Source organism: Nomascus leucogenys, unplaced genomic scaffold (genome assembly GCF_006542625.1).
Source record: "Nomascus leucogenys isolate Asia unplaced genomic scaffold, Asia_NLE_v1 Super-Scaffold_241, whole genome shotgun sequence".
NCBI lineage: Eukaryota > Metazoa > Chordata > Mammalia > Primates > Hylobatidae > Nomascus > Nomascus leucogenys.
Window position 1 is genome coordinate 3,603,436 of NW_022095767.1, and position 23,068 is coordinate 3,626,503.

Below are 23,068 nucleotides of genomic sequence, written 5' to 3' on the forward strand. Positions count from 1 at the left end.
CCCGTCTCTACTAAAAATACAAAAAATTTAGCCGGGCGTGGTGGCGGGCGCCTGTAGTCCCAGCTACTCGGACAGGCTGAGGCAGGAGAATGGTGTGAACCCGGGAGGCGGAGCTTGCAGTGAGCCGAGATTGCGCCACTGCATTCCAGCCTGGGCGACAGAGCGAGACTCCGTCTCCAAAAAAAAAAAAAAAATGGCTGGTGTTACAGTGTGTTGGCACCTAACACACAAAGGTAAAGAGTGCGATGGGAAGGCTGTGCCAGAAAAGCAGCCACCCTTCTTTGTCAAAGGTGGGATTGTCTGCATGCTGTCTTCCACCTCCCAGCGTTGCTCAGACTCGAGTTTCCCAGCTTCAAAGTAGTAGGGTTGTGTAGGGAATGGTTTCTTTCCCACCTTTTTGGATTTTTAAAAAGTGGGACTGCAAGTGCACCACCACACCTGGCTAAGTTTTATATATATTTTGTTGTTGTTGAGACAGGGTCTTGCTGTGTTGCCCAGGCTAGTCTTGAACTCCTGGCCTCAAATGATCCCCCCTTCTTGGCTTCCCAAAGTGCTAATATTACAGGTGTGAGCCACCGCATCTGACCAATACTAATCTTGTGTCATATGTAACTTTGTGTGGAATTGTAAACCTGGCAAATCAAATAATTGTCTTTCACATTGTGCTGACATATAAAACCTTTACCTTTTTTTCTCTCTTGAATTCAGTGAAGGAGAACGACCTGCTCAGAATGAGAAGAGGAAGGAGAAAAACATAAAAAGAGGAGGCAATCGCTTTGAGCCATATGCCAATCCAACTAAAAGATACAGAGCCTTCATTACAAACATACCTTTTGATGTGAAATGGCAGTCACTTAAAGACCTGGTTAAAGAAAAAGGTAATGGTACTGGTGATTGAGTAGGGTGAGAAGGTTGGTGTGTCATCTTTTCTGTGGCTAATTCCTTGGTTATTTTTGGTCAGTGGAAGCGGCTCTGGGTAGAGGATGTTCTTTTCAGGCTTAAGAGTGAAGCCCCCTTACCCCACCTCAGTTTTTTTGTTTGTTTGTTTTGTGTTTTTTTTTGTTGTTGTTGTTTTGTTTTGTTTTGTGGTCATACCCCTGTGTGTCAAACAGGATGGTTTGTATGGTCCTTTGGCCTACAGTTGATTTTACTGGCTTAGTATGGTTAATAAGGCTTCGATTAGGCTTCCAGGGAGCCTTTTTTGTGTTGAAATTTTTTGAATTTTGCACGTTAGGTGGGAGAGATTTTTCTTCTTTCCTTTTTTTCTTTTTTTTTTCTTTTTCTTTTTTTTTTTAAGCTTTTTAAGTTTCACAGGAAGATAGCTTGTTTAAAATTTTGTGGATGTCTTCCTGGGATCAAAATGTGGTAGCTGGACCTTATGCTTCTCAGATTCCAAACTATAAAACATTAGCTTGTATTTTAACTTTTAGGCTTTTTCCCCTCTGGGAAAAAATAGAGTAGATTGGCCATTGGAGAGCTCAAAATAAGGTATCTGCTTTATAACGCGGTGCCTTAGGATGTGGATTGTCACAGCCTAGGTGTCCACCTTCCAGCCGAGGGCAGGGGAAGCAACCAAGCTCTGCTGCCACCAGGAGGCCCGAGGAGGCCTGCCTCTGTGATCCTCACCCCCGTGCGCACTGCGGTGTCCTCTCTCTCTCTGCTCCTTCCCTCTTGTGCTGCTATCGTCTTCCTTTCCTGATTCTTGGCCCTGCTGGTGGCACTTAGGACTAAAGAGACTGCTCAGCCCTGGTTTAGACAACACCGTGGTAGAGAACAATTTGTATATTGCCTTGAGGCGCCCTCCCCCGCACCCCAACCTAGACTCAAACTACCCTTCATGGAGTCTTTGCATGACTGAAAGGTATTGGTTTTCTGGAGCATTCATTATGAAAAGAGATGTGAGCTTGATTTGTCAAATGATTTAACATTTCAGTGACAGAGATGCCCCGTGGATAGGCCATTTTGGTATGTGTACTGGTGCTCCCTGCATTGGATTTTGAAATTATGAATGGCACTGCCATCATTGTCCCATCCCTTATTTTGACCATGACATGCAAGAAGCACTAGGCACTGTGAACCTCTCCGTTCAGTCACGCGTGCTGCTCCCACATGGTATTTCTCCAGATAACACAGATGGAAAAACGTTTTGGTGTGAGATTGATGTGCCTGCCTTGATCAGCCAAATCATTCCTGCCAATGCTCCTAGGGCAAGAGTGCAGTTTCTTCTTTTTGTCTGAGGGCGTGTCATGCTGCATCCCAGATGCAGTGTTCTTGGTTTTTGGGACTGCTGCTTCAATAGAAGCTTAGAATTTCTGTACAGTACAGTTGGGCCTCATTCGAATTAGCTTTTGGAATAACCTCCAAATTTGTGTTCTCGTGATTTGGTTGAACCGCTGAATTGCTATTTCCATTGATAATAAGGTATAGTAGTTCCAAGAACCAGGAATGTGGCTTTGAAAATGCAATTGTTAGAATTTTGTAAGAGATTGCAGGCCAAATTATTTTTTCATTTTTAGGAGTGTGTGAACCAGTTTTGGGACATGCTGGATAAAGTAGGTGACATTTTTACTGCTTTACCATTCAGTAATTTGGTTTGGGAAACCTTAAAGCTGGTAGTAGCAGCAGCAGCCATGGTGTTTCTGGATGTAGAAGCAGTTCACCTCAATTCACTATTTTGCACTCTTAAGTGTGGAGCCAGCCTGGTGGTTGATTGGGATACTTCCAAACTGGTTCTCATATTCCCCTGGCATACTGCTACGAATGCCTGGGCTCAGCCCTCTCAGTGTATTTTTGGTGGTGTAATTTAGAATTACAGGTGTGCAGTAAATCAGTTATTTTTAATGAGCCTTAAAATGTTCTTGTTTAGAGCTCCCCTGTACTGGTTAAATTAATTACTTTGCTGTTTAATTAAATTATTAGCAGTATAGGATTGTGGGTAAAGTGACTCATAAGAGAAAGGTAATCTTTTTACGATAATGCTTATATTCAGTATGTGAGGTCTAAAGAAATTTACTGTGTTTGCATACATGTGACTTCTTAAGAAATACTCTTCTTCTTATGTGCTTTTAAAAAGATGGTTTCATTCCCGTTTTGGTATACAAAAAATGTTTAAGTGGTTAGTTTAAATCTGAAATATTTACTTGAAATTTGTTGCCCATAAGTTTTAAGTGTTTTGAAGACTTTATACACAAGAAGAACTGGCAGATAGAGGCACTTACAACCCTAAAAGTATTAGTCTCAATTCCAAAACACAGAGATCTGGGCTGTCGTAACCTAAGTACTCTATCAGTCTGCGTTTTAAGGTCTGATGAATCTTAGCCTTGTTTCAGGAAATGAGTAGAACAAGAACTAGAATTAGTTGTCCTCAACTGAAATTTTCTGTCATTGTAGTACTGTCTAATTGCAGCCTCTCAGAACTAAAGTAGCTAGGCCAAGAGGGGAGCTTTTTTTTCCTAAGGATAATCCTGGGAGAGATTGTCTCACATTCTCCTCCCTCACTCTTGATCCTCTTGCCCATCTTTCATACCAGCTGCATATTCTCCAGCTTTAATTTTAGCATTTAGTAGCATTCTAGCATTTCCTATTAAAAATCCACATAGGAAGTAAACTGGTCATTTATGCCTTTGAAAGTGACTTAACAGGCCACAGCTCCCAGTTTGTATCCTGACAGGTAAAGGGATACACATCTTAAAGTGATTGACCATAAGGACTGGGTGGAAAAAATAAATATTTCTGTGAGAAAAGGCGATCTTAGGCTTTTAAACTTAGTGTCGTGCTACATTTGTTTGAGACCATCAAGTCCTGTGTGAGTGGAGGAAGCTCCTTGCTGGGCTGCTTCTCCTGACCTCACCAGGCAGCCGGCAGCATCCAGGTGGGGCAGTGCCACCAGAGCAGGACTGAGCTGCACCTGCAGTGAGTAAACAGAGCCCAGGTTGAGGAAGAAAGGAAAGTCGGGAATGTAGTTTACCCTCAGTCAATCCCAAGTTTAGCAGCAGTCAGTGTAACTTGTGTAAGCAAAGATTTCTTTTAAGCACTTAATCCTTCTGTTAGTATTTAATGCACCACTTTAAGTAAATTTCAAATTGCAGCTGACAGAAAACTAAGGCCCAGAGGGCAAGTGTAGTCCAATAGAAAGCCTCCATCTTGGCTCCTGGAGATAATTTGCATTGTGGGTCTATTAGGCAGAACTGTATTTTCAGTTTAAATAAAATTCCTACCCAGTCTATTTGCTCTTTCATATTTTCCTCTGTTGGAAATGCAGCCTGCATTTTATTTATTTTGTTTTTGAGATGAAGTCTTGCTCTTTTGCCCAGGCTGGAATGAAGTGGTGTGATCTGCAACCTCCACCCCCTGGGTTCAAGTAATTCTCCTGCCCCAGCCTCCCAAGTAGCTGGGATTAGGCACCCGCCACCACGCCCAGTTAATTTTTGTATTTTTAGTAGAGACAGGGTTTCACCATGTTGGCCAGGCTGGTCTTGAACTTCTGACCTCGGGTGATCTGCCTGCCTTGGCCTTCCAGAGTGCTAGGATTACAGGCCCGGCCACAGCCTGCATTTTAGAAAGGCCTGTTATGCTAAAGCGTTCATATGTATGAATACTTAGGTTGAGCCCCAGCAGTGCAGCCTGTCCAGCTTACCCTGTGTGGTGTCTGGTCTTAGGGAAGCAATACCGTTCTGTTATTGCCACGCAATTAAGGAGGAGCGTGGGCTCAGTCATTTCCTAACATGGCCATAAGCCAAGTAGGTGTGTAGAATAATTATTTTACCATGTTTCAAGGTGTCTTTATATTAAAGAGTGTGCATGTGTTCTGTGCACTCCCCTCCCCCAATAGAGCGGCAGCCTGAGAATTGACCGTTATGAGGTGAAGAATGTTTGACAACATGCCTGACTTTCAAGCCCCCCCCAAACTCCTGTTAAAAAAAAATATATAGGCCTTATCACATGTGAATTCTCTTCAGTGAAGCTTCGGCACCGTATTCCCTCTTTTTTTCTTTTTCAGACTTGAGCAGTAAATGGGAACACCAAAACAAATACTCACTTTGCTAAAGGTTTGTGCAGGAGAGTGAGGTCACAGTAGCTCCAAGGGACCGCCTGAGTTCTTTTTGGGTTGCTCATCTGCTTATCCTCCTGATGTGTTTTAAGAATAAGGCAGTCTTTTTAATAATTCACTTAAATGTTGGTCAAAAATGATTTCTTAGAGCATTTTAAATAGAGGTAGATAACATTTGGTATTAGATTTTTTAATGTCTTAGTTTTTTCATTTCAATATTTGGATGTTTTAAGCTGCAGTAGAATTTGTCTTAGCCTACTCTTGGGATTCCGTGAATTCCATCCATGTTTACACAGGGGGAGGAGCAACTGTATTTTTTATTAATAACTGCGAGTGCCGTTTCTGTAAGACTGCTGCTACTGCCAAGCTGTCACCTCTACCCCTGAGTCCTGACTGTGTGATCTGCTCTGGATGGTTTGCTCGTTAAACTTCACTTCATGGAATGTGACCACACTGTGTTTACTTGACAAATTTTGCCCTCACATTCTTGTCGATAGTTGTGCTGACTACATGAAATAAATCTTTGCCTTGGTACGGTAGAACCAAAAGGGAGGTGGTCTTTTAAAGGCTCCATTTTCCTGTAGGAAACTATGAATGAGCAGCTATTGCAGATCCCTTAACACTTAATTGGTGGTCTCTCAGGGTAGAGGTTGGAATTTTATGAGTTTGTGAGGAGCATGGTCATTACTTACGATCTCGGGGACAGCACTACTCATTCTGGACCCCCGGGTGACTGCTAAACGATGATACCATTTGAGGTAAAAAGAGGGAGAATGTTTTAAGCAAATTTTTAATACAAAGGATTGAAGTTAGGTGTGCTATTTCTAGACTAGACTGTTAGGTGGAAGAAGTCCTAATTTCTAAACCTCTCTTTTTGTTAAAGTGGTTATGGCCATGAGAAAAAGTTTGGTTTGGATTTGCTTGGTTTCTGGGTTGCAATTACAGCTTTTTGATCAAGTGTCTTATGGACACAGACTAGAAACTTCCCATGCAACTAGGATTTGAATTTCGACAACATGGTTGCAGCTGTTTTGAATTAATTATTGTGAGTCTTTTATTTTTTAAAGGTTATTAGGTGGTAGTCATAGCTGGTAGGAAATCAACTTGGGGCCTCTTCAGTCACTATTTTGACACTATGTGGCATTTTCATCAAAGTGGAGACAAGGGTTGGTGGTCCTTGAATGGCTGCTGCTCTTGAAACAAATGGCTTTTAACGTGGCCTCAGGGTGGCGGCATTTTTGGAACTGCTTTACTTTTTAAGGGTTAAATAAAGCCGCTTTGTATAACTGTCCCTTGGCTGTGATAATTTTTCAGTTTGCCCCACAGGAGTACATACTCCAAAAGTAAATTGTACTGATCCCTCATGTTTCCGTTCTTCATTTCTTTGCACTGATGATTCTCCTGTTTTGTGCAAAGTGTCAGTTTAGTTCTGAAACATTTCAGGAGAGGGCAAAGAGGGTGAGGCTCTAGATGTAAACTTTGGACACTTGGCTTTCTTGCCTTCAACCAGTGTGCAGAGTGGTTAATAAATATGTCCTTCAGATCTTTAAATTTTTTGTAAAATAATTTTATCTTGTTTTTCATTAAAATTTTTTCTTCCTATAGCCTCATAATTTTAATGTCCTTTAAACAAAAGAGTTGGAATAGGCAGGACTTGTTGAGGCCGTTAAGTGGGTTATCTTTACCCTTGTACTGCTAAACCAAACCGATCCAGAGGACAACAAAAGCCCATTTTTTGACTTTGGAGAGTGGTTAGCGATAGTTTTCTCCAGGGTAACACTTTACATTTGTTTTCTGTGTGCCATCTTCAAGTTCAGCAGCCATTTTGGTGGTTGTCTTGATGGATTCTAACATCTGGTCATGGTGGTCATGAATTGGCAATCCAAACCTTGAGGAAAATCTGCAGAAACTTTTGAAATGCTTTGGTTTTTTCCCTTTTGTATAGACTAGAATCATGTGAGTTTGTTTAACTGTTTAGATACAAAATCTGAGCTCTAAATTTGAATTTATTTGTGTCCTTTAAATGGGGAGGTTTAGAAAGCAGCAAGAATGAAGCCTGGCCTAATTCACTGAAGAGAATCCAGATGCTGCTCTGGTTTTGTGATCTTACTATATTCAAACATTCTGCCTCTACAGATGTGGAGCCTAGTGCTGTATGCAGGATCAGCTGTAGAATTTGTGGGGCCCAACACAAAACAAAAACAAGGGGCCTCTTGTTAAAAAAAGCTAAGAATGTCATGGCAGCGATAACAGCATTAAACCAAGCTCAGGGCCCCTGAGTGCGCGGCTCTGTATGATTGCACAGGTTGCTCACCTGTGAAGCTGGCCCGGCGGCCGTGTGTGCCTGTGAGCTTATACCTTCGCATACGTGTGTCCTTGTATTTATAGCATGTGAGCTCAGCCCGATGGCATCGCAATTTGTATGCATTTCACCTACTTGCCACCAATGAGAGCGTATGTGTAAAACTTCCTCCCTTCCCCAGAAAAGTAAATCACGCAGACTTCTTTCCTATAGATTTGGATTGCCTCTAGTCATGAATGAGTCTTCCAGACAGGGAAATTGATATGGAAATCTGTGGAATAGCTTGTTTGTGGTGGGAGGAAAATCAAGGACATATTGTTAACGTGTTTTCACCTACTTTTACTGCACACCTGTAATGCCTAGTTTGGTGGTTTAGAGAATATGGAGTGTTTCTGGGCTTTCTTATAAGGCAGAGGCTCCATACAAGGTTGCTGATGATTGTTCTAAATTCCCATTGTTTTCTTGGCTTTTCTCCCTTGGTTTATGTGTCGTCTGGAAACTGATTTGTAGTTGGTGAGGTAACATACGTGGAGCTCTTAATGGACGCTGAAGGAAAGTCAAGGGTAAGTGTCTGAGAGAATTTCTTCTGTGGATTTACTACATGAAAAATGTAACTGTATGGTGGCGTGGAATCGAATGAAATCAGGAAGGCAGTGAGTGCTCATGTTACAGTAGCTATGTTTGATTTTGCCAAACATTTGAGTGGGGTGGGAGGGGATTTGCAAATGGGAGTCCCGCTTTTCCAAATGGCTGGCCAAAGAGCTTTTTGGTATTCTGTTTGGATGCCCAATTTGGATAACTGGGGACCAATAGCAGCATTGTCTCTTTGTTAACAGAGGAATTGGCTGTGTGTGAATTATGCATGGAATTTTAGCGGTGGTATAATTAATGTAAAACGTGTGTTCTTGTCTAGAAAATGTTACTCTTGGTTGTTTGCTGAATTTGAAAGTTGTGTGAACCAAAGATTCCGAAAAGTTGCCTTTGTGCCAGTAAATTGTAAACCAAATATTAAAAACCTGAATGTTCAAAATTGGCCTAGTTTAAAGAGAACATAAACTATTTTCTGTTGTGCAATAGAATGGCTTAGAATAATCAAAAGGATGAGCTTAACTTACGGAAGGGATGGATTTAGGAGGAATATGGTAAGGACTCGATTGAGTACAGAGGGAAGCAGATCTAAAGTTGGTGTGATTTCTTGGAGACCCTGAATTTAGGTCTGCTTATTAAACGTCAGCAGCTCTAGTGCAATGCTGGTAATGCGTAGGAGAAGGAGATATTAAGGAGCCCAGCTTTTAACAAGGAAGGCGAGGCGAGGCACTTCTGTCAGCTTCCCCTTAGAAGGGTTCATTTTGAAAGACTAACTTTGTGACATAAATCATATTTTTAGTTTGTTTATAACTGTCATTGGTATTTACTATTTTTTTCTTTTCTTTTTCCCCTTCCGTGCTCTTCTGACTGGTCTCTGGCTTCCTCCAAAGGGATGTGCGTAAGTATCGTCTAGTTACTTATTGGTATTTGAGCCTTCTAACTTGTAGGACTGGTTTCACTTGACTCGTTTCCTTTTGACTCTGTAGCGTTGTTGAATTCAAGATGGAAGAGAGCATGAAAAAAGCTGCGGAAGTCCTAAACAAGCATAGTCTGAGTGGAAGACCACTGAAAGTCAAAGAAGTAAGCTCTTGCTTAATACTGTGGATACTGTGTGTAATTGTTGAGTGATCCCACTTTGGAATTAGGGAAAGACGGTCATGGGTCCCAGACGGCATTTTACAAAGCAAGTGCCAGCCTGTTGTTTCTAATGAAGAGTGTCGGTCACAGCCTACAGCAGCCATTCCCTGCAAGGACTTTGGGGTGGTGGCCAAGCAGATCCTGAGTGGCTGCTGACCACCTTCTAACATCTGTGATTTGTCTGAGGCCTTGTTGTCTCAGGGACTCTCAAACCGTGAGCCCGTGGGTTTGTGCCATTAAGTTTTACTCCGTCTGAACCTTCTTGGCCCATCTTTTTTCTTTTTTTTTAAAGTGAGTTTGTTCCAGCCTGGGCAACATGGTGAAACCCCATCTCTACAAAAGGTACAAAAATTAGCCAGGCATGGTGGTGCATGCCTGTAGTCTTAGCTACTTGGGAGGCTGAAGCAGGAGGATCGTTTTGAGCCCAGGATGTGGAGGTTGCAGTGAACTGAGATCACACCATTGCACTCCAGCCTGGGTAACAGTGAGACCCTGTCTAAAAAATAAAAAATAGTCTGGGCGTGGTGGCTCACGCCTGTAATCCCAGCACTTTGGGAGGCCGAGGCGGGCGGATCACGAGGTCAGGAGATCGAGACCATCCTGGCTAACATGGTGAAACCCCGTCTGTACTAAAAATACAAAAAAAATTAGCCGGGCATGGTGGTGGGCGCCTGTAGTCCCAGCTACTCAGGAGGCTGAGGCAGGAGAATGGCGTGAACCCGGGAGGTGGAGCTTGCAGTGAGCCAAGATTGCATCACTGCACCCCAGCCTGAGCAACACAGCGAGACTCTGTCTCAAAAAAATAAAAATAATAAAAAATAATAAATAATAAAGTGAGTTTGTTATTCCTCACCTGCTTTCACATTTCATCTGAATCAAATATATTCCTTGAGGAAGAAGGTTGTTTTGATTAAGTCCCCTTGGCTGGGCGCAGTGGCTCACGCCTGTAATCCCCAGCACTTTGGGAGGCCGAGGTGGGTGGATCATCTGAGGTCATGAGTTCGAGACTAGCTTGACCAACATGGTGAAACCCTGTCTCTACTAAAAATACAAAAAAATTAGCTGGGCGTGGTGGGGGGTGCCTGTAATCTGTCTACTCGGGAGGCTGAGGCAGGCGAATCGCTGGAACCCAGGAGGCGGAGGTTGCAGTGAGCCGAGATCGTGCCATTGAACTCTAGGCTGGGTAACAAGAGCAAAGCTCTGTCTCAAAAAAACATCCCTCTTGTCTTCTTTTCACCTCTTCTCTTGGGGAGGAAGATGAGTAGATTCAGAGTGAAGCATGGTGGGGTCTAAGGTCTCTCATGTGTTATGGTGTCTTTTTTAGTGCTGATGGTGGTAAATGACAGGACAGAGAGTTGAAGAAGAGAGTCAGTACAGAGCTTCACAGACCTTCCCAGATGTTGTTTCACTGTGCAGCCCTCACACACACGCCTCCGACACCTGAAGGACTTGAAGGATGGGGGCGCTTGTGTGGTCTAGAACTTTCTCAAACTTCTGGAAGCCATTGATGGGGTTTGCAGAAATTACAAAACCCCATTGATGAATTAGTAAGATTCAGCTATACCAAGCCCATGAAGCTCTAATTTCAGTCTGGCGGTTCTACATTATATCAGCTAATCATGTTTCCCTCCCTACCCTGCTTTTCTTTTTTACTTAGTTCAGTTGAGAGCTGTGTTTTTAGTGCTACATTTCCTGCCTTTTCTTCCTTTCCTATTCCTTTAGCTGGACTCTTCTAAGCTGGTAGTTGAGTTCATTTGACTTTCTTGTTAATAGATTTGAGAGATGCTTTCCAAACAACCTTTCAGTTTCTAAGTCTTGAGAATATCATTTACTGTGCAAGCATGGTTTGCGTTGTCACTGGGTCAGTTAAACGTAACACCTTTTCTGCTTGTTTTAGGATCCTGATGGTGAACATGCCAGGAGAGCAATGCAAAAGGTGATGGCTACGACTGGTGGGATGGGTATGGGACCAGGTGGCCCAGGAATGATTACTATCCCACCCAGTATCCTAAATAATCCCAACATCCCAAATGAGATTATCCATGCATTACAGGCTGGAAGACTTGGAAGCACAGTATTTGTAGCAAATGTAAGTAAACAGAACCATCGTCTAAAGTAGAAAATCAGAACTTTATGAAATGACCTTGTCAATATGTTATAAAAGTAATTCTCACATTTGAGAAGAAAAAATGTAAAGAAGGGTTGTGTTCTTGATTTCTTTAAAAATCAGCCTTATAGGTGGGCTTTGTCTGCATTCCTAAGTCACAAGCTTGACCGTGGTCTCATTGGGGCTGTGATTCCTGAGTTTTGCAGGTGTTTCCACAAGCAGTAACCGAGTCTGCATTCTCCGTTGGTTTATTTTGTGCAGTTTTGGTGCAGAGTAAGACTGTACGAGCAGAAGTGCACTGACACCTTCCTCTTGTTGTGTCTGGGGTGAATGATAATACCTCTGCCATCTGCAAGGGGAAATATTTTTAGAAGAAAGTAGGTTGGGTGGGATGGGGTGTGGTAAAGCTTATCAGGGAAACAATTTTTTAAAAATGTTCAGAAAATGAGTTATTAATTTGAAGTATGAGGTGAGTTAAGTTTCTGAGAAAAGAGACAGTATGTTTACTGTAAGTACAGTTTATTTACAGCGAAGGCCAGGCTTTATAATCCTATTTTAAAATTTCCTGGCTGGGCGCAGTGGCTCACGCCTGTAATCCCAGCACTTTGGGAGGCCGAGGTGGGCGAATCACAAGGTTAGGAGTTCAAGACGAGCCTAGCCAACATGGTGAAACCCTGTCTCTACTAAAAATACAAAAAATTAGCTGGGCGTAGTGGCAGGCGCCTGTAATCCCAGCTACTTGGGAGGCTGAGGCAGGAGACTCGCTTGAACCCAGGTGGTGGAGATTGCAGCGAGCTGAGATTGTGCCACTGGACTCCAGCCTGGGCGACAGAGTGAGACTCTGTCTCAAAAATAAATAAATATAAAATAAATAAAATTTCCATTGCAGTTGATTAGTTTTTGTGACATTATTTCCTAATACTTCTTTCCAACCAAAGCATGTTTCATTCACGTAGTAAAAATGTTGTGTTTCTTAAAATGTTTACATTGAGGTTTTTACCCCGTTCTCTCTCGATTAGCTGGATTATAAAGTTGGCTGGAAGAAACTGAAGGAAGTATTTAGTATGGCTGGTGTGGTGGTCCGAGCAGACATTCTTGAAGATAAAGATGGAAAAAGTCGTGGAATAGGCACTGTTACTTTTGAACAGTCCATTGAAGCTGTGCAAGCTATATGTATCCTTCTGCAGGAATTCAACTTGTGAACAGTTTGACCTAAATTGCTGTGTTAGTAATGTAGGCTTGTGTGAGGAAGAGGTGACTGTGTGTATTCATGTTTTTTATGTGACTAGGGGGACTGCATTACTGTGGAATTAAAAGGTTCTCTGGGCCGGACCGGGCATGGTGGCTCACGCCTGTAATCCCAGCACTTTGGGAGGCCGAGGCGGGCAGATCACTTGAGGTCAGTTCGAGACCAGCCTGGCCAACATGGTGAAACCCCGTCTCTATTAAAAAATAGAAAAATTAGCAGTGGCGGTCCCAGCTACTTGGGAGGCTGAGGCACAAGAATCGCTTGAACCCGGGAGATGGAGGTTGCAGTGAGCCGAGATTGTGCCACTGCACACCACCAGCCTGGGTGATAGAGTGAGATTCAGTCTCAAAAAAAAAAAAAAAAAAAGTTTTCTGGGGGTGGAATTGATTCAATACAGTATGGATAGAGGGGATGGTTAGAACATGGGCATACGCCCATGAGTAGTCTTTCTACTGTTTTCTTTTCAGAAGAGTCTAGGTTTGAAGGAGGAAGCCCAAAGAATGTGCTACTAGAGAGAAACTGGGTTGTTGTTTCATGTGTAATACAACCTTATAGGACCTCACTCTCTCCAGTGAGTAGACATCATTTTGGAAGAGGCCACTTCTCCTTGACCCTAGGCTTAGCCTAGAGTTTTTAATCCCATGGAGAGTACCCCACGGGAGCACATTCATGCAACTCAGACAAGACCATCACTGCGTGTCTTACCCAGAAAACGTGGTCCTTCAGTTTAGATAGTGGTAGTTGCCTGGCCCATTGGCCACATTCAGAGAACCTTGATGCCACTGCTTAAGAGGATGGTTTGGTGAAATTGTAAGGTTACGAATGAAGCTTCACACCTAAGGAATAAGCGGAAGTTGTCTTGTCCTCCCTGCCAGCTTTATTGTTCCTTTTGTGCTTATTGTTGAAAGCATAATGAAGAATTGAAATTGCTCATAAATTCATCACTTAGAGGGACTGGTAGCAGTTGGAGTATTTTTCTTTCTTTTTGTGTTTCTCTTGTGCACATTGTTAGAATTGCAAGAAATAGCCTTAATTGTAATACCAGCTATGTTCAATGGCCAGCTGCTATTTGATAGACCAATGCACGTCAAGATGGTAAGTCAGTAGGATCTTTCTCTGTGATATACTCAAGTCTAGCAAAAACATGGAATTAATAAGAGTGTACACATAGCCACTATAAAATATTTATGGATTAGTCTAAGTTAAATAGGTTGCAGTATGTTGAGCAAATTTGTGAGAGAAATAACATTTTGCTGGTCGGGCGTGGTGGTTTATGCCTGTAATCCCAGCACTTTGGGAGGCTGAGGCGGGCAGATCATGAGGTCAGGAGTTTGACACCAGCCTGACCAACATGGTGGAACTCCGTCTCTACTAAAAATAAAAAAATTAGCCAGACATGGTGGCACGCGCCTGTAGTCCAGCTACTTGGGAGGCTGAGGCAGGAGAATCACTTGAACCTGGGAGGTGGAGGTTGCAGTGAGCCGAGATCGTGCCACTGCACTCCAGCCTGGGCAACAGAGTGAGACGCCGTCTCAAAAACAAAAAACAAACAAACAAAAAAAAACAGAAAAAAAAAAACATTTTGCTCATGGCAGCTCTTGACTGCATTAGATATTTTTCCTTTTGCACAGTTGACTGTTCATGGCACATTCAAGAAGTCACCTGGGTATCCTGGTTGAGCAAGTGATCCGTTTCAAAAGAATGGTTATATATGTGGGGTTCCAGTTTTTCAAAGTATTACAGTATAATGTTTGGTTAGCATCAAATTTGTTGTGAACATAATTAAGTCATTGATTCAGACAGCTTTTAAAGGTCTGTTGGAGCATTTCAATCTTAATAAACATTTGCTCTGCTGTGGCTGTGCCGAACATGATAATTACTACAGGCATGACTGGAACATGCTGAGGGCAATCTAGTCGGGACTCAAATTCAGGAAAAAGATAAAAGAAACTATAAAGCAATTTTTTCATTACTCTAAATAGAGTAGTTTTTTGAATAGATGGTAGATTCACGTGACTCAAAAGTCAAAAAGCATGAAAAGATAGTGTGAAGATAGTGTTAGTCCTACTTGGACCTCTTGCCCAGGTCCCCATCATCCCCCACGATAATATCCATGTGTCTTTTGATCTTTCCCCTTGACATAAATAGGAAGCACGCTCCACATGCCTTTCTACCCTTGCGTATTACTCCATGGCGTGGATAATGTGTTTAGCCGGTCCTCTCTTGATGCGGGGGGTGCATTTCAGTCTTTTGCTATTGCAAACACTGCTGCTCTGGATACTGAGATTTATTCGTTTTCTTTCTCTTTCAGGATGAGAGGGCCTTACCAAAAGGAGATTTCTTCCCTCCTGAGCGTCCACAACAACTTCCCCGTAAGTGTTTCAGTGATTAGGGCTGAGAGTTTGAATTTGAGTTATACTAATAAACAGAAAATTACCTTACAGTTTCACTTGAACCTGTGCCAGGTTAGTCCTCAGTTCTCTTGGCCAGTTCTTTTCTATAGATTTTTCAGGGTGAGAAATGAGCAGAGATTCACAACTTGAGGATATTGTTAGGATTACCTCGTGGTAATCCTAGGATTGTAATACCAGGATGTAGAGGATGTTGTTAAGCATTTTGAAAGTGTCCTGGGGAAGGAAGAATCAGAACCTGTGAAGGGAATGAAAACCAGGCTGCACTCTAACTCAGAAGATATTGGTTAGTCCCATGTGGGCTAGCAGTGCACACTAGACATCTACACAGAAATTCATACACAGATGTTTGCAGCAGGATGAAAGACACATGCTGCAGTGTGGATGAACCTTGATTTCATCTACAGGAAATGCTCCGCATAGATAAATACATAAAGGCAGAAAGTAGATTAGTGGTTGCCTGTGGCCGGGAAGGAGTAAGTAGGGATGGGACTGCTAATAAGGTTGGATTTCTTTTTTGGGTGATGAAAATTTTGTGGAATTAAATGGTAGTGATAGTTGCATATCTCTGAATATACTAAAAACCACTGAATACTTTGAGTTTTATGGTATGTGAAGTGTCTTGAACAAATAATTTGTATGCAGAGGGGAAAGGGATCGGCTATGTGTGGCACCCAGGTGAAAATCTGTTTTGTGACAGGGAAGGCTAGTTGATGGGCCACCACATAGGTAGAAGTGGCAAATATTAGTGCAGAGTTGTAGATAAGCCAGAGGCTGGAAGCAAGAACCTGAGTGCAGACAGCGGTGGGATGACTCAGGGAATCACTGGCACAGGTAAAGCTCTCCTGGAGAAGGAAGACGGGTGACGGTGAGAGACCTGTGTGTGCTGTGCTGGGGTGGCCTCCACCAGGTGGGTTGAGGGGGCCTGGTCTGGAGCAGCAGCTTAAGCTCAGGGCCCTACTCACTTACTGAGTTGGATGGGAGCCCAGGCCAGAGCACCTTTGCAGCGTAGCATTAAGGCAGCATGACAGATGTATCTTGAAGGGAAATCTGTGGCTTCAAGAGAAGGCTCATCTGTTGAAAGGCAACATTAGTTAGAGAAGGATTGCATTTCCTGGAAATAACATACTCATTTCCCAAATAAATTGTCAGTGTGCTCACCTGAGCAGTGGTCACCCTGGACCATGGCGATGGCTCTTGTTGACTCTTGTGCTGGAGCAGGAGGAGGGGCACATTGCTCCAGGGAGCCTGTTATCCATGGCTCTTGGTCTCCCAGCCATTTCAGAGGCTTGACTTCAAAGCCTTCAGTGCTTTGGGGAGTAAGTAACCTTGGTGATCTCTTGCTGCTGTTGCTATGCAATTAAAGATGGAATGTTCATCAGATTAAACGCCTGGGAAGTGGTGGCAGGTTTTATTTACTTTTTAAATGAATTTTGTTTTCTTTCTTTCCTTTCTTTCTTCCTTTTTCTTTCCTTCTTTTTGATGGAGTCTCGCTCTGTCGCCCAGGCTGGAGTGCAGTGGCGCAGTCTTGGCTCGCTGCAACCTCCATTTCCTGGGTTCTGGTGATTCTCCTGTCAGCCTCCCGAGTAGCTGTGATTACAGGCACGCGCCACCACGCCAGGCTACTTTTTGTATTTTTAGTAGAGATGGGGTTTCACCGTGTTGGCCAGGACGGTCTCGAACTCCTGACCTCAGGTGATCCACCAGCCTTGGCCTCCCAAAGTGCTGGGGTTTCAGGCGTGAGCCACTGCGCCTGGCCTTGTTAACGATTTTTAAAACCTTACCTGGTTGTAGTTTAAGCCTCAGATGGTGGTTACCCCAAATATTTCAAGTGTCAGCTCTTTTGGCTGTTTCCAGAGACCAGCCTGTATTTCTGTGTCCCTGTTTGTATTGGTAGGGCATGGAGTTGAGTGTGGGCTGGGTATCCAGTTGTGGGTTAGGAAGCTTTGGATGAAGGAAGGTAGGTTCTTTGAATACATACATTAGCTTCATTGTTACTAAAACCACCCAGATTCAGAGAGTAGTGTACACCCAGGATATTGATTGGCTGGTTTGTAACGTGTTTTTTCATGAGAAACGTCCTTTGGGCTACTAGGGATTGGGCACATTTGTGCTGCTTGCCACCTGATGTCTTGAGTCACCTTTTTTGATCAGACAGTTCTCAGTCCATGGGTTAGCGAAACAGATAGGCTTTCAAGAATCTTAGTGTGGGGGCTGTTAACTTTCCTGTGTTGGTTTTCAGCCGCCTTTGTTGTATACACACATATCCCAAACGCCAGAACAAGGCTCTGTTTCCAAGTGTGCTGATGTTGAATTTTGCAATGGGCCCTGGGGTCACTGGTGGGTGGGGGTGGGTAGGCTGAAATGGATAGTTGCAACTCACTAAATACTCTTTTCCCTTGAGGATCAAGGTTTGCTAAATTGGGGAAAACTAAGCTTCTTTCTCTTTTCCTTTCAGATGGCCTTGGTGGTATTGGCATGGGGTTAGGACCAGGAGGGCAACCCATTGATGCCAATCACCTGAATAAAGGCATCGGAATGGGAAACATAGGTCCCGCAGGTGAGAATGACAGTGCACCTTGCTTGGTGGTTTGGGGAACTGAAAATTATTAATTATTGGGGCAACTGGACTTCGAGTAGTTTAAATGGAATAAATATTTAACTGGGACAAAATTCCCTCCTTATTCATCTCTGCCTCATTTTGAATAAAGGCAGTATTTTGTATTTTTATCAAGTTGAGTCCTTTTTTAAAAAGTCATTATGCTTTTTCATTGTAACCTCACAACAACCTTCTAAGCTGAAGTAGTTGTGCCATTTGATAAGAGGAGGCAAGCCAGAGAGTTGATCTTGCTCAAGGTCACACTGTCAGTTAGTGACAGGCTGCAGGTCTCCTGACCACGGGACCATAGCACTGCTGCAGTACCCTGAAAAGTGTCTTCTTACCAAGACCCCTTTGGGCCCTCCTGGTATTTGCACAGCTGCTGCTAGAGAGCTAGGGGCATTGATAGATGCAAAAAAGGTGGAGAGGCCAGGGGCGGTGGCTCACGCCTGTAATCCTAGCACTTGGGAGGCCAAGATAGGCGGATCACAAGGTCAGGAGTTTGAGACCATCCTGGCCAACATGGTGAAACCCCGTCTCTACTAAAAATACAAAAATTAGCCGGGCGTGGTGGTGCATGCCTGTAATCCCAGCTACTTGGGAGGCTGAGGCAGGAGAATTGCTTGAACCCGGGAGGCGGAGGTTGCAGTGAGCCGAGATCGCACCATTGCACTCCAGCCTGGGTGACAGAAAAGATGGAGAGGGCCTCACTCTGTGACAACGTGGCCGTCACAGGAAGCATGTGGACGGTGTTGTCTTTAAGAAGGCGGGGATCCCAGCACTTTGGGAGGCCGAGGTGGGCAGATCACCCGAGGTCAGGAATTTGAGACCAGCTTGGCCCACATGGCAAAACTCCGTCTCTACTAAAAATACAAAAATTAGCCAGGCGTAGTGGTGTGCGCCTGTAATCCCAGCTACTCGGGAGGCTGAGGCAAGAGAATCACTTGAACCCGGGAGGTGGAGGTTGTTGCAATGAGCAGAGATCACATGACTACTTCAGCCTGGCAACAGAGCGAGACTCCGTCTCAAAAAAAAAAAAAAAAAAAAAAACTGCAGGAAAGCTTTGATGTGTAGAACAAACTTAGGCTTTGGCTTTGCTGTTTAGCATTTTCATTTCTGTGTAATGATGTATTTTGATTCTATTAAGGAATATTTCATTTTTATGACCTCAGGCTTTGGTCTTTGTTGGAATCCTTTGAAATTGGAATATGGAAGCCCCTCTGTCCCACCATTGTCAGTGTTGCATATCCCTAGACTCTCTTCCAGAGTCACCCTGGGGCTGACTTAAGTTCTGGGCCACAACTTCAAATGGCTCTTAACATTTCCCCCCGACCCAAAACACACACCCTGTGTCTGACACCTAAACAGAAAGACTGGGGGTTGGGGAGGAAGTCTTGGTGTTTTTAGGAACTGGTTTTTATTTTGAAGATTTTACCTTTAACAGGGATCGATTGATTGATTGATTGAGACGGAATTTTGCTCTTGTTGCCCAGGCTGGAGTGCAATGGCTCAATCTCGGCTTACTGCAACCTCTGCCTCCCGGGTTCAAGCGATTCTCCTGCTGCAGCCTCCCAAGTAGCTGGGATTACAGGCATGCGCCACCACACCCAGCTAATTTTTTGTATTTAGTAGAGACAGGGTTTCACCATGTTGGTCAGGCCGGGCTGGAGCTACTTGGGAGGCTGAGGCAAGAGGATCACTTGAGCCTGGGATGTTGAGGCTGCAGGGAGCTGTGACCATGCCACTGCATTCCAGCCTCAGTGACAGAAGGAGACCCTGTCTCAAAACAACAACAAAAAAACCAAAAACACCCTTCCCAACTGGGTCATTAAACTATGTAGATCCCTCAGAAAAAAATTAGCCAGGTGTGGTGGCAGGCGCCTGTAATCTCAGCTTAGTCGGGAGGCTGAGGCTGGAGAATTGCTTGAACCCGGGAGGTGGAGGTTTCAGTGAGCCAAGATTGTGCCATTGCATTCCAGCCTGGGTGACAGAGCAATACTGTGTCTTTAAAAAAAATAAATAAATAAAAAATTTAGCTATATGATATTTGACAGTTGAAATGGTAAGGGCTTTTTTTCTTGCTAATTAAAATATATAAACTTGTCATCAGGGATTTTCTTTTGAGTTCATTTGCTGGTTTGGAATTATGCTTTTTAAGTTCAAACGTTATTTACTGCTTTGACATAATTTAGTTTGCATTGACTTTTTCTTTTTAAGGAATGGGAATGGAAGGCATAGGATTTGGAATAAATAAAATGGGAGGTAAGAAATTTAAAATGAAGTACAAGCATAATCACTTTAAGGCATAGTTTTCTCTTTCCTCTTTTCTTTCTTGTTTAAACCCTGCATGAAATTCTCTTTGGTTTGAGTTTGAGTCTAGAAATGACTTCCTCCTGCCTGTCCATCCTTCCAGCGGGTGTCTTGGCTTTTGGTTCTGGCTGTCTCACTAACTAGCTCTGTGACCTTGGGCGGACCACTCCATCTCTGTGCCTCTTTTTGCTTGTCTATTCATTCAGGGGGTTGGATCAGACCAGCTTTTTGAAGATGGGTGATTTTTAAACAAGGGTGCTAGCATTTTTTTGTTTTTCAAAAGCCCTTAAACTTGGTAAGTTCTTGGCAGAAGATACTCCAGTTGAAACATGTCATAGAATTTTTCCTTACCCGCTCAGTCTAAGTAGTCTTGTTGGATGATGCTGAAATGTGAACCTGTCTTGCAGGAATGGAGGGGCCCTTTGGTGGTGGTATGGAAAACATGGGTCGATTTGGATCTGGGATGAACATGGGCAGGATAAATGGTAAGCATCGTGTTTTCTTCCTGCTTTCACCCGCCCTTTGTCGGCTGTTGCCTCTCAGGTGACTTTTAGGCTGCAGGCCCACTGAATAAGTGATTTCTCACTTCTGCCTTTCAGCCGAATCAAATGTCTCTTGAATTGCCTTAAATATTTCAAAAACTAGACATAATAGTAGACTTACTTCACTTGATTGCTAGTCTTTTAAGATGTCCTGTGTTCCCAAGCTCTGCAGTAATTTTCGAGTACGGTGTTAAAAAGCAGGTACACGTTTGTGGTTATGGTCTCCGAGTACGAGGGATTCTTTAAAGTTTTCGATCAAGTTTGTCTGTCTCTGGGAGTGCTGGAAGGGGTAGTTCTTGATCATCTGCCCCAGCTGCAAGTTGTCTATAGAGGCGTTAATAAAAAATCACAGGCTCTTTTAATTTAGCATTTACATAATGCAAATTCTGGTTTAGTATAATTCAAATCCTCCACCAACTTTTTTTTTTTTTTTTTTTTTTTTTTTTTTTTTTTTTTGAGACAGGGTCTCACTCTGTCGCCCAGGCTGGAGTGCAATGGTGCGATCTTGGCTCACTGCAACCTCTGCCTCCCAGGTTCAAGTGATTCTTCTGCCCCAGCCTCCTGAGTAGCTGGGATTACAGGTGTGTGCCACCATGCCTGGCTAATTTTTATATGTTTAGTAGAGACGGAGTTTCACCATGTTGGCCAGGCTGGCCTCGAACTCCTGACTTCAGGTGATCCACCCGCCTCAGCCTCCCAAAGTGCTGGGATTACAGGCATGAGCCACCATGCTTGGCCCCCCGCCCCCAACTTTTTAACAGAAATATGATGATAATATAGTAACATGGTAGTATTTTATTTAGTCCTTGTGAGAGCCACATATGTGCATACTGCTATTCCCGTTTCACCCAAAACTGAGGCACAGAGAGTGACATGCCTAGGTCAAGTGACTGGTAAACGGTGGTGCCTGCATGTGAACCCAGGCTGTCTGGCTCCAGAGCCTGGCACTTCATCACGTGGGAATCCTGCCTTTTAGAAGTGCCTCCAGCACAGCACTTGGCCCAGGGCACCAGCGGGGCCGTAGAGTGTGCATGAGAAATTGGAAATCTTCCTTTTTGAAATCCTTGATGTGTTGGTGACTCTTTGGCCTTCCCCTTCACTGCAGGAAAGCTGCTGCTTTTTTACACAGAAACTTGCTTGGAATGGGAAGTCATTAGGGATTTGGGTATAAACCTTCCTTTTCAGGTCTGTCATAACAGAGGATGTGAAAATGGTACAAGGACAGATATCACTGTCAGGCTTGAAAGGCGGCTATCCCTGATGATCAGGCCCTTCTTCCGGTGCACAGGGAGCAGTGGGGCATGATGTGTGTTGCCCTCTTCATGGGTGCCTTGTTCTAGAAGCTGGTAAAAGGATGTAGGAAAATCGTCACCATTAGTAATAAAGCAACAAAGGTCTGTGTTTCCAGTGTACATTCAAGCTTGCCTGTAACTTGTGTGTGCATGGGATTTTAATTTTTAAAAAAAGTTTCAGAAATCTGGCTTGGTAAAATGTTACTCAGAGCAAATTAGTCTGGGTGTGCTGGCTCACGCCTGTAATCCCAACACTTTGGGAGGCCGGGGTAAGAGGATTGCTTGAGCTCAGGAGTTCAAGATCAGCCTAGGCAACATGGCGAAACCCCATCTCTTTTTTTCTTTTTTTTTTTTTTTTATAAAGAACACATTAGTCATTAGAAAGGGAATTTGAGTTGTTGCTGTGAGGAGCAGAGTGGTGCAGTTTAGAAGTAGATGGAAACCAGGATGGGTTGGCCTGGGAGCTGTGCTGAGCTGTGTGACACAGTCGGTGGTGAACTGGCAGGTGTAATCTCGCAGTCTGGATTCAGAGCCTGGGTATGCGGTGGCAGAGGATTCCAAGTGCCGATTCTCTGAAGTACCACAAATGGAGTGTGTGTTCCTAGACTGTTCTTAGATGTTCTGAGATATGGCACTCGGAGTGCATCACACTGGAGGAAGAATTGAAGCAGACGTTTGGGTTTAGTGAAATGTTAGTTCATGACTAGAGTGTAGCCATTATGGTCATGGGTGCTCCCATCAGACCGCTGGTCATGCAGGTTCCCAGGGACCACACTCAGCATGAGTCAAATCTTGATAGAGTGGCTATAAAAATGTAAATCAGAAGATCGTTAAATGTTGGCCAGACGCGGTGGCTCACGCCTGTAATCCCAGCACTTTGAGATTAATGTTAAAAAAAAAAGAGAGATTGTTAAATGTCAAAAACTTGACTGTTGTGAGGCAGCGTTTGACAGTGAAAATGCTACCCTTTGTGGGTGTAAATTGGAGTTCACAGTGCTCCCTGAGCTCTGGGGCCCTGTTGACAGCCAGCAAGATGAGTTGTGAGGCCCTTGCCAACATGCTGTTGCCAGCCTGTGGCATGCTTATCTGGAGTGGGGTGCTGCCTTCTTGCAGACAGGTGGCAGGATAGAAGGAGAGCAGCAGAGCTCCATGAGGATGCTGCTGCGGGGCTGCAGGGTTCTGTCCTTGCCTCCGCCCCAGACCCCACCCTGCCCCACCCCCGCCACCGAGTCCTGGGCTCTGCTATCCAGCAGATAGCACCCATGAGGAGCATGCTGAACCATGAGGTCACTTGGGTTAATGCAAACTAGGAATGTTAAGCCCACCATTGGCAGCCAGTCTTTGTTAATTCATAATGTGCTCCTGCTGCCACATCTCTAGTGGAATTGCTTATTTTATTGAAAGATAGGGATTCTGGCTGTATAATGCAAGGTGTTCATTACATTGCACCTGTCTTATCTGACATTTCTAAGGAGTGAGAT

At 43.8% G+C, this 23,068-nt stretch overlaps 1 protein-coding gene across 7 annotated transcripts in view; it reads left to right on the forward strand.

Moving 5' to 3' along the window:
- HNRNPM (heterogeneous nuclear ribonucleoprotein M) overlaps window positions 1-23,068 on the forward strand; it is a 44,156-nt gene that overhangs the window by 8,275 nt on the left and 12,813 nt on the right. The window contains exons 2-13 of one of the 7 annotated variants that reach the window (XM_030807890.1): window positions 709-878; window positions 7,863-7,915; window positions 8,831-8,838; window positions 8,927-9,020; window positions 10,975-11,013; window positions 11,131-11,166; window positions 12,204-12,357; window positions 13,479-13,528; window positions 14,745-14,805; window positions 17,303-17,404; window positions 19,661-19,705; window positions 20,161-20,238. In XM_030807890.1, coding sequence (XP_030663750.1) covers window positions 709-878; window positions 7,863-7,915; window positions 8,831-8,838; window positions 8,927-9,020; window positions 10,975-11,013; window positions 11,131-11,166; window positions 12,204-12,357; window positions 13,479-13,528; window positions 14,745-14,805; window positions 17,303-17,404; window positions 19,661-19,705; window positions 20,161-20,238 — 890 coding nt within the window. Of the gene's footprint in view, window positions 1-708; window positions 879-7,862; window positions 7,916-8,830; window positions 8,839-8,926; window positions 9,021-10,974; window positions 11,167-12,203; window positions 12,358-13,478; window positions 13,529-14,744; window positions 14,806-17,302; window positions 17,405-19,660; window positions 19,706-20,160; window positions 20,239-23,068 lie in introns of all 7 variants that reach the window. The other 6 variants (XM_030807887.1, XM_030807891.1, XM_030807894.1 and 3 more) reach the window with 6 other exon arrangements.